Here is a 10,714-nt window from a genome sequence, read left to right as displayed (position 1 = left end):
CTGCGCCGCTGCTGGTTCCTCTCGCAGCCGTTGCCTGAGCGGCTGCCAGGTTGTAATCAAGCACAAAAGCGAAGCCAAGGGATGGGACAAGATGTGTGCAGTGGGGTTGCCTCTCGCCATCTGAGCGAGGGGCTGTGCCGGGGGGCCCTGGGGCTGCCCTCTGGGCTGTGCCGGGTTTGCTCCAGACGCAGCTCCCCAGCTGGCAGAAGCGTTTTGCTGCCAGCCCCACCGATGGCTCCGGAGCTGGAATTTGCTCCTTGCTCTGGCAGGGATCGTGCTGTGGGTTTTGAGGCTGTTTTCCTCCAAAAGCTGCTGTTTTCCCCCCCCACCAGCACAGAGCCAACGCAGCGTTTACCATAAAGGAAAACGGACAGACAGAAAAAGTGGCATTTGGTGCCTTGAAGGGTTTGGCTGTGGTGCTCTGGGGAGGAGGAGGATGCGTCATAGCCCCCAAACCGCAGGGCTGAGCTCACATAAAAGCCACTGACAGCTCCAAATTCTTTGCCACAGTCTCACCTTGGCCACCTCTGGGGGTCCTGGTGGGGCAGAGCCTGCAACAACCTCCAAGCAGGACCTTTCTCAGCCAGGTTTATTTTCCACCTTTCTATTACAGACCGAGGAACCCAACGCCCAGCCTCCCTCCCTGTTGCAGGAAGGCAGGTTCTCAGCACCAGTCAGGATTAGTTAAAATTAAAAAAAAAAAAAAAAAAAGAGATAAAATTCCCTCTGTAGCCCTCTGCAGCATGAAGATGCCTGCCGGTTTATGATCCCTGCTCACCAGCTCTCAGCTGGGTTCACTTAGCCCCGAGGAATGCCTTTGAAACGCGCCCGTATTTCATCCCCAACGTCACGGCGATGCACCTGGGATCTGAGTGGGATGAAGGGGATGCGTTGCCAAGAAGGGCTTTGCATTTCTTTGCCTTTTGTGCCACTTTCACCTGCATGCTCGTGGTCACTCCTTCTGACCACCCCAGTGCCCATCGCAGACCCTTTTGGACCACGGTCCCCAAGGATCTGTGTTGGAATAAAGCCCCCAGAGAGCTGGGGAGGTGGGTGGGAAGCGAGGGCACACCCCAGAGGACCCCATTGCAAGCCCTGGCCACCTCCCGAGGCTCTTGGCCACCTATTTTTTCCATGATAACCCTCCAACTCACAGCAATGGGTCCCCTCATGCTTTGGGGGCATTTTTCCCTTAATGCCACTTGGCTGGGGGCTGCTCTGTCCCCTCTGCAAGCCCCGAGGGCAGCCCAGCTCCCCAGCATCACGCTGGATCCATCCCTTTCCCAGCTCCCCAGCAGCTGGCAACATTATCTCAGCCGGTGCCGGAGGTAATCACGATGTGTGGGGGTTGATTTATTCTCCTCCAAGCTCCTCTCCGGAGACTTAAAGGTCTCTGTGACTGTGCGAGGAGAAAAGTGGGAAGCAAAGCAGGGGGGGAATGAGCTCGCCTCGCCTCTGCCCGCTCCCCCAAGGCCCGCAGGAGCCGTTTCTCATCGCAGGACGATGGCACTCGCAGCTTTGCCCTGCTCCTGGCTCCCGGCTGGCGTCGGCCACAGGCGCCCGGTGGCTCCGCGACGTCCCCTCCGGCGTCACCTACCCTGGGGACAGCGCGTTGGCAGGGTTGGAGAGGGGACGCTGCGTCACGGGGCAGCTGCTGTCCCTACGGAGGGGTGAGGAGCCGGGCTGTCCGCCTGCGTCCCTTCTCCAGCCTCGCTGCACCCCCGGAGATGCACATTTGGGGAAAAAGCTGCCATTTGTTGCATTGCGCACGGCTTTGCTCCCGGCGTGCCAAGTCCCGGTGCGTTTCCCAGTGAAAAGGGAAAAGTCCAGGAACACGAAATCCCTGCACAGGAGCCAGCAGCCAGAGCCAGCCTCCATCGCTGCCAGGCTTTGCATCACACAATTTTGGGATTTGGGGGATTTGGGGGGTTTTTGCTGTGCCCTGTTTTTCTCCGCATCCCCAGGATGAAGGAGCACGACGGCTCCACCTGCACACGTGGTGGCTCCGGGGCACCCAGCACCTGATGGTGACAGCAGCTTGGTGACAGCGAGGTGGGCACCAGCCCCTTCCTACCCCATACCTGGGGCTGGCACCCACACCAGGAGCAGGGTGGTTTTGTCTTGGAACCAGCCTGGCTGGCTGCTGGGCGTAAAACTCTCTAAAGACAGAATTATTTGCAACAAAAGGTAAGGAGACAGATGAGTTTTCATCGTGCCAGCCTGCCTATGGTCCTCGCACACCCCAAAACCAGGCCAGGACGATGCTTTAGGGACACCGAAAGGGCTTGAGCTGCCCCTCAGCTTCCTTCCTTCGGTCCCCCTGCTCACCTGGATGCAGGGAGCTGCTGGATCAAGCAGCGGCTTCGCTGAAGTGATGGAGAGCAGCCGGCATTTCTGGACACGGAGGTCCCGGGGTGGTTTTCCAGGCTTAAAATCTTTTGGTTCCCTAAGGAAATGCTGCTGCTGTAAGCACGAGGTGGGCACAGACGTGTACGCACCCCTGCGCCCTCCTGCAGGCGTTGGTGCTCAGTTTTTGTTCACATTTAGCCAAAAAAAAAAAAAAAAAGAAAAAAGAAGAGAATCCAGCACTTTCATTCATTATTGCAAAGTGGGGAAAAAAAAAAAAAAAAAACAACAACCAAGCACCCTGTGAGGCTGCAATAGGCGTGCAACCCAAATTAACCCATGTGGGAGACGTGTGTGTTAAATGACTCCATGGCAGAAGGGGTTTCAATTAGTGATCGCTCTTTATTACACACCAGAGAACCCAACGACAGGCGACAGCAAGGCTCAAATTACCTTTTTTTTTTTTTCCCATATAATCCTCAATCTCTATGTACACCGTGAGTGAATTCCCTGCTCCAGGGAGCTGACCGCAGCCTTTGAAAAGATCTGAATGGTCTTAAAAAAATAAAACTTCCATTAAAAATACAGTTGTGGATGGTTTTATTAACCACGTCGGAGGAAGTATTTTGCAAGTAAAAATAAAAAATAATAATAAAAAAAATGAGACCACCTTTAGAAATATAAACTTTCTTTCAAAAAAATAAAACGTGCTTTAAAAATAAAGGCAAATACCTCTTTGCGCAGTGGAGGCTCAGGCTTCCAGCCTTGATTTCTGATTTTTTTTTATAAAAAGGGCTTTTGATATCTTTAAAAAATAGATATTGAAAGGTAACATTGCCGAGGAGCTGCCCCATCACCTCCTCCGTGCTCCCCTGCACGGGATGCTTATGGGGTGAGGCGGTGCTACCCCACGGGGAGAGGGGCTGGTGCCAAGAAAGTGTGAGTTTGCTCTGAAAAAAAGTGCTAATTTGGGGGTTTCTGACTCCAGTCCCAGTGTCCCCAGGACCAGCTCTAGGAGAAGCAGCCGGCCTGGCTTTGTGATCACTGCGATGCTCCCCAAGAGGCTCAGCTGCGGACTTACCTGGGGTAATTTGTTCGGCACAGCAGCTGCAAGGCAGCAAAATGCAGAGGATTTTGGCTTCAATTTTGGGTGACCCTACCAAGCGGGGTGCACGGGGTGAAGGATTTGGGGGCTACAGATCACGGATCCCAGGCCAGGAGCTCCCAGCTGGGCGCTGGCACCTGGGAAGGTTGAGTTTTTGAATTCACGAGCTTTTTTCTTGCTTTTCCCCTTTTGGTTTCGGGGCAGGAAACCAAAGGGAAGCTGAAAACCTTGAATGGGTGGCTGAGGATGTTTAGAAGGGAGCCAAGCAGCTCTTTTTGGGGCACATCGCTCTGCTTTGGGGCAGTGCTGGTGCGCACGGCTGAGCTCCCCCGCAACTCTCTCCTGGGGTACAAAGGTGCCCCCAGTGCTGAGATTGGGGAAAAACCTGGCCAAAATTCACTGTTGGCTTCAACCATGGCCTGTTTTATGCCATGTGGCACGAGTTCAGCTGGGACCCGTGGGGAGAAAGGGGGGGACGTGGCTGGGACGGAGCTGGGAAGGGGATGGATGCAGCCAGAGGGGCTGCAGCGTGTCCCCAGGGTGCTGAAGGGGACAGGGGGGCAGCGAGGGGCTGTGGTGGCTGCCCCAGGATCAATTTGGGGTGGCAGCCCCAGCTTGGGGACACGCTGACACGTCCCAAGGCTGGAGAAGCAGCGGGACCCCCCCCACAGCCCACCCCAGGGGGGACACCGATGGGATGGAGGGGCAGCACCCACCGCGCCAGGCTCTGGAGAGGTTTTGGGGAGCTTTTCAACCCCAGTGAGGGGGGGTGCACGGCCCGTGCCATGATGGCTTCTCCCCACGTCCTCAAACCCCCCCTCCCACCCTCTGTGCCACGAGCTGGCACTGCTGGACCCCAGCTCTGGGCAGTTTGAGACACAGAAATGTTTATTTTTCCAAGTTTTTTGTTTCTGTTTTGTTTTGGTTTTTTTTACAAAATCTCCTCCCTGTGCCTGCCGATGGAGCCTGGCCACCCCCTGAGCTCAGCACCCCATCCATCCCCAAAGCCCCCCGCGCTGTGACACCACCAGCGTGAGCGGGGACCCGATAAGGACGAGATAAGAAGGAGAATTCAGATGGAGACATCATTTTCGGGGGGTGGGGGACAACCCCACCTCTGTCACCCCAAAATAACCTGGAAGGGGACAGGCACTGGGGCTTGAGGCATCCCCGGGGAGCTGAGCACCAAGCAGCGGGTGACCAGGACTCGATCTCAGACGGAGGAGCCCAGGGGGGCGCAGGGGGAGCTGGGGGTGCAGCCACGGCGAGGGTGGGCACGGGGTGCCCCCCCCCCAAACCAAAGGGGTGGCTGGAAGACAGCCGGGGTCTGCAGTGCCACAGGGCAGCGGGGTGCTGGAAAGGGCTCAAGGCACCTTGGTAACGTCCCCACGACGAGGTGTTTGTTCCCGAAATTCCCATGGAAAGAAGAGGAGGTCAGGTTCACATTAGCACATCTCCTATGTATATAGTGCAAATCAGAGCCCCAGCACCAGAGGGGTCGCGCTCTGGTTAGTGGTTAGGATGTCCCCCGGGGTGCGACCCTGGGCGCTGCAGCCCCTCCAGCCCTTGCTCTGCCCCGGGCACGAGGCGAGTTGGAGGAGGCCAGGAATCCTTTCAGAGAAGGCACGGGGAGCCTGTCCCTCTCGAGCAAGACACGGGGCTGCTTCTCCAGGGGATGGCTGGCTGGAAGGAGCTCTGGATACAGTCCCGACGGCGGCTCCAACAACCACAGCATGACCACAGCATCCATCCCAACACCCACCCCCTGCCCCAAAGGCGAGGAAGAGCCCAAAAGAGCAGGGGTGGAGGCCTCTCGTGTGTCCCCAGGAGGGGTTTCAGGTCCTGAAGGTTGGGGACTGATTGCAGGCACGGTCTCGGTGTGCGAGGCGGCGCCGTGCAGAGGGAGGTTGTGGTTTTCCACCCGTCCCCAGCGGGAGGACGGCTCCCGGGGGGCTGTGTGGGAGCATCCTTTCTGGGAGCCCTGCAGAGGCGGCAGCCAAAGGTCCGGGCCGGTTCAGGACCGTGGCTCGGGGAGTGAGAATGACGTGGCAAACGGGAAGCCAGGAGCGAAGAGCGAGCGCTGGGCTCAGGAAGAGTCCAGCCACGTCCTGGAAGCAGGGGAGCAGAGAACATCACCGCTCATCACTGGTTCATGGGCTCCTCTTCCTCCATCGGCTCGTCCTGGGGCCTGAAACGGAGAAATTTGGCACGTGAGATGAGGAGGAGACCTGCTCTTCCCCTCCGCAGCACAACCCCCGTGAAGGCCAAGGCTCAGAGCCTGGTGGCACACGAGGGGCACCCGCACGTCCCTGGGCCGACAAAGAGCATCACCCATCACCTCTTCTCCACCATCACGGCCACCGAGAGGGAGGCCAAGGCTGTGACGGTCTCCACCTCTTCTGCCTCGTGGTGCTGCGCCTCCAGGAAGGAGCAGCCCAGCTTGGAGGCAAAACGCTGCACGGCCACCCAGTATTTACCTGCGGGAGAAGGAAATGTCAGGGAAGGGGCTGGCACGGGGGTCTCCGGGCTTCCCTTGCGAGTGCACGCATGGGGCATCACCCTCCTGGGGGTAAGAGGATGGAGGGCTCCCCCCCAGGGTCCTGAATGCAGCGTCCCCCAGGAGGAAAAGCTGACATTTGGGCCATCCCTGCTCACTCATCCTCGCTCCAGACACTCACTTTGGACCTGGATCACTGCCTCCAAGGAGCGCACGGCGTTGGCGTTGGGTTTCTGCCTCATGCTCTCTTCTGGGAGAGGGTCCAGCTGCCAAGGGATGAGATGAGGGGGTCAGGGGGAAGGAGCAGTGCCCACGGCTTGGTTTGGGGCCACGCAGCCACAACCTGCACCAAGCTTTGCCTCGTAGGGCTCCCACCCTGCTCCCGTGGCTCCGGGTGCGCCCATGGGGTCCTGACCACAGGATGGGAGCGCAATCGGTCCCCGTCCAGCCCCAGCTCTCACCTCGTTGCCCAGCAAGGCTGACACGCAGGCCTCGGACGCATCGCAGATGGCCGTGAGGTCGTGGCCACCCTCCAGAGCGAGGACGATGGCTCCCCCTGCCAGGCTCATCAGCTGCTTCGTCATGTAGCCAAAGCCTGCGGAGGAAGCCCAAAAGGGGCGGCCATCAGCCCCCTGTGCCCAAAATAATGGGATCGTGACCCTCCCTTGCTGTGCCCCTACAACCCAGGGCTCATCCCCTGCTCCCTGGAGAGCTGCCAGCCCCAAAGCCCAGGGGGAAGAACCCACTCAGAGCCCCCCGAGCTGCTTCCACCTCCTTACATTTAGCAGAGACTTTGTAGCCGCCCAGGGGTGGTGGGTGGCCGTCGGCCGCGTCGAAGCCGGCCGACACCAGCACCACGTCGGGGGAGAATTCATGTGCAATCGGCATCACCACCGTCCTGTCGGGTTGAAAAATAAGAACAAATAAACACAAAACACAAATAACATTAGATGTTAAGCGTTGGCTCAGCCCGAAGCCAAGGGAAAGGCAGAGGACCACGAGGAGCAGTACCTGAAAGCTGCCAGATACTCAGGGTCACCCATGGGGGGGTCGAGCCCTCCAGTCCAGGCTACGTTGACGTTAAATCCCTCACCGGGGCCAGCACCAACCTGGGAGTGAGCAAAGATGATGGTGAGGGGCAGGATGCAGCCTGCAGGGTGCTGTGGCCAGGCTCCACCACCTCCCAGCCCCAAGCGAGGGACGGGCAGCCCCACACTTCACCAAACCCCATGCCCCACGAGACCCCAGCCCTGCAAGAAGCCCTAAATCAAGCGGCTGCCCCCCCACACAGAGCTGCACGGCCCCCGGGTGCTTCTCACCTCGTCGGCGGCCCCGCTGCCGGGGAAGAAGTTCCCATCATCGTGACGGTGCAAGGAGATGTAGAGAACGTCGGGGTCCCTGTAGAAGACCTGCTGGGTCCCATTGCCATGGTGAACATCCTGGGGGGAGAAAGGAGTTGGGGGAGCGCTCTTAAATAGCCTCAAGGGTGGCCCGGGAGCTGAACGGAGCTAAAAGCATGTGGATCCCTGCTCCCTGCCCCCAGATCTGGTCCTGGGGAGGGGTTTGCAGCCACATTCCCGCAGCCAGACCCCAAGGAGGAGGTTTCTCTGCTCCCAGCTCCAGCTCCGAAGCAGAGCTGGGATGCTCTGGTGAGGAACTGGGACGTGCTGGGAGCGACTCACCCAGTCCACGATGAGGATCTTGCTGAGTTTCCCTTTCTGCTGCAGCTGCCTGGCGGCGATGGCCACCGAGTTGAAGAAGCAGAATCCCCTGCAAAAAGGGAGCTGGTCAACACCCGGGGCACCCCGAGCACCCCAAGCACCCTTCCCTCCCAGCACCAACGGGTGGGCTGCCCCCTCCCCTCTCCCTGGACACAGCAGGGTCCCGGGGCAATGAATCTGGAGCAATCAGTGATTTCCCACCAAGCTCTAAAGGGACTGGGATTTTGGGGCCGCCCAAACTCCCCCGTGCCTCAGGAAGGGACCCTCACATGGCAGTGGATGGATCCGCGTGATGTCCGGGCGGCCTCACCACAGCGAAACCGTTCTGGGGACGAAACAAACACAAGGAGATCAGCGCCACTGCCCCCAGCGCCTCACCGTGGGGCCACACGGTCCTCCAACAGGGGCACGAGGGGGCTTGGCGAGCCCCCCAAAGCCCTCTAGGTGAGGCCACCTACCTTCAGCTCCCTGGTGGCCACCTTGAAGGCCAGCTCGGTGACGCTGCCCGCGGCCCAGCGGGCGGCGTTGGAGGAGTGCAGCTCGTTCCAGATGGTATCGCTGTCCACCTGCAAGAAAGGTGACACTCAGACAGGGACAGGGACAGGGATAGGGGCACTCACAGATGATGCCTCGGTTGGGGAACCCACGCTCTCTGCCAGCCACCCTGCTCAGGGCTGGGGATGAAGTCCCGGGCATCGTGGAGCCAAGGGCACCTCGCATGCCACGGGACAAGTTGCCCAGCTCCACGGTGGCTCCCCGGTGCCACCGGCCGGGGGTGGCAGCTCCTCTGCAGACCCCAGCCCCACATCCAAGCTCCGCACAGAGCATCTCACACCCCTGCACCCGGGGGGCTGGAAGGAGTGACTGAGAAAACGCTGGTTACCTTCTTTATCTTATTTTATTGTTTAACCCAACATCTTGGTTTGATCAGGATCACGTCAAGGGCCGAGCCAGAGCCGGAAAACTTGAGTCTCTTCTGATCAACTCCATGTGTGCGACTCAAGGGCTCCCCTCTGCCCGCAGAGGGGGCAGCTCCAGCCCCCCCCCGCCTTCAGGCAGGACAGGAGGAGGGCAGGGGGGGAGGCAGAGCAGGGAAAGTGGATGCAAACGGGGCTGAGAAGAGCTGGTGCCCAGCAGCGGGGGCAAGGGGAGGAGAAGAACCAGAAGAGGCAGCAGGAAGGCATGGAGTGAGACCCTTCCTGAAAGAGAGAGAGAAAGACAGAGAGAAAGAGGAGGACAGAGACAGGGGAGAGGAAGAAAGAAGACTGCAGTGAATGGAGAGAAACCAGGGCAGCAAGCTGTGAGAGGAGAGGCCACAGAAGTGTCTGGAGAGAAGGGGCAAGCTGCTGCCATCCCCACGCCACTGCTCGCACCCCGGGTGGAAGCCACGGCTTGCTCCCTCCTAACGACCCCGGCTCTTAAACAAGGCCATGAGGGGCTTTTGGGGGCTGGGTGCCCTGGAGGAAGGGGCTTCAAAAGGCCTGGTTCAAGGGTGGGATACCCAAAACCATCCTGAGGACAGGGGGGAGCCCTGTGACAGTGTCTTGTTCCCACGCAAGGGAAGCTGGTGACACAAGGAGAGGACACTTTGCTGTGCCCACAGCTCCACATTTGGGCTGCTGCTGCCTGGGCTGAGCTCCATCCCCCTGCAGGGAGGCTCTGGACAGACACAGCCTCAACCCTTGGGCATCTCCATGCTCTGAGCTCCCTCGGTCACCCCACGGACACGCAGGGATGGGGACCGAGCACAGCCCAACAGCTCTGGGAGCTCCTTCCCCACTCCAGCCCATGAGAGGCCCTTGGTGGGGACAGAATAAACATCCCCCATCCAAAAAAAAAGCCCCGAACAGGGAACAAGGACTTACCCCCACCCCTCCGCAGGGCAGCATGACGAACATCCTCTGCGACAGGATCCCTGCAGGGAGGGGACAGTGAGGACATCACAGCCACAAAGCTGGGGAGGGGACCGGCACGGGCCAGGGGCGCACGGCACAGGGGGGGCACCGCCGGCTGCGGATGGGGGGCTCACCTGCCAGCTTCCCGTTGTCCAGTTTCAGGCGGTTGAGGGGATTGGTGCCGTAGAGGAAGACGTGGCGCTCGGTGTGGACGCACTGCAGCTCCTCCAGGGTGGCCTTGCGTCCCCGCAGACACTGCAGGACACGGGCTGTGACCGAGGTGCCCCGGGACAGGACACCCGGGATCCCCCACCCACGCGTATCAACCCCACGGGTGGCCAGGAGAGGATGGGGTAGGGAATGGCAACGCTGTTTTCCTACAGTTCTAACAGGCTGGAGCTGACACTGATGCCCCACCAAGCTGGCAAACCCCCTCAGCCCCGTTTCAGCAGGGATTACACCCGTTTTCCAACGCAGCAAGCTGCCATCTGCCCCGGGGACGGTCAGACCAAATCGCTCCAGTTTGGCACAGCCAGCACCAACCGAGTCCAAGCCCCCTCCCAAAAGCTTTGCTGCCTGGCTGGAGGTGGAAAACAGGCTGGGAAGCTCTGGGAATAACAGGGATGGAGGTGGGAGCAGGGAGCAGGGCATCCTACCACACCGTTAGCTCCTGCCAGTATCCTCCCCCTGCTGCTCACCTCGCACTGGCTGCGCAGCCCCCGCTCCTGCAGCCGGGACCAGATGCTCTGAATCCTGCCCGCGTGCTCCGGGTGGTTGCTGTTGTCTCCGCAGGAGCACTGGTGCTTGAGCATCACCGAGTCGTAAACCAGCCCTGCAATAACGCCCACGGAGAGCTGCTGGCCTGAGACTGGACCGGGCAGCCGAGCTTTGATGCTGCCAAGCCAAATTCTGCTCCTTTTCGGGCGCTAGGGCTGATTGTTGGGACCCCAAAGACCCGTTAAGGGTTGTTTAGTTTGACTGTAACACATTCCTTGAACCATGGGAGCCTCTGCCATGAAATGTTTGAACCCATCCTGCCTTGGATGCTTAGGAGAGCTGAGCTGAGCCCTCGTAACAGACCAGGATGGCAAGTCCTGCTTGGAAAAGGTACCTTAGATAAGGAGAAGGGACAGCTTGCTCTGCTCTTTCT

The 10,714-nt window shown here is 59.4% G+C and overlaps 1 protein-coding gene across 9 annotated transcripts in view; it reads right to left on the bottom strand.

The window, feature by feature from the left end:
* Positions 1-2,317: 2,317 nt before the first annotated feature.
* Positions 2,318-10,714, bottom strand: part of HDAC7 (histone deacetylase 7) — a 51,982-nt gene continuing 43,585 nt past the window's right edge. For 8 of the 9 annotated variants that reach the window (XM_082781245.1, XM_082781246.1, XM_082781242.1 and 5 more), the window contains exons 13-25: positions 10,263-10,396; positions 9,699-9,819; positions 9,535-9,584; positions 8,128-8,235; positions 7,939-7,994; positions 7,631-7,718; positions 7,268-7,387; positions 6,960-7,057; positions 6,728-6,846; positions 6,410-6,543; positions 6,130-6,214; positions 5,790-5,928; positions 2,318-5,639 (exon numbers count right to left, since the gene is read on the bottom strand). In XM_082781245.1, coding sequence (XP_082637371.1) covers positions 5,594-5,639; positions 5,790-5,928; positions 6,130-6,214; positions 6,410-6,543; positions 6,728-6,846; positions 6,960-7,057; positions 7,268-7,387; positions 7,631-7,718; positions 7,939-7,994; positions 8,128-8,235; positions 9,535-9,584; positions 9,699-9,819; positions 10,263-10,396 — 1,298 coding nt within the window. In that variant the 3' untranslated portion in view covers positions 2,318-5,593. The remainder of the gene's footprint in view (positions 5,640-5,789; positions 5,929-6,129; positions 6,215-6,409; positions 6,544-6,727; positions 6,847-6,959; positions 7,058-7,267; positions 7,388-7,630; positions 7,719-7,938; positions 7,995-8,127; positions 8,236-9,534; positions 9,585-9,698; positions 9,820-10,262; positions 10,397-10,714) is intronic. The other variant, XM_082781243.1, reaches the window with a different exon arrangement.

The sequence above is a fragment of the Aythya marila genome, assembly GCF_965140915.1.
Source record: "Aythya marila genome assembly, chromosome: 30".
Classification (NCBI taxonomy): domain Eukaryota; kingdom Metazoa; phylum Chordata; class Aves; order Anseriformes; family Anatidae; genus Aythya; species Aythya marila.
Note: the sequence above shows the minus strand (reverse complement) of the source record. Positions and strands in the feature narration are given on the sequence as shown.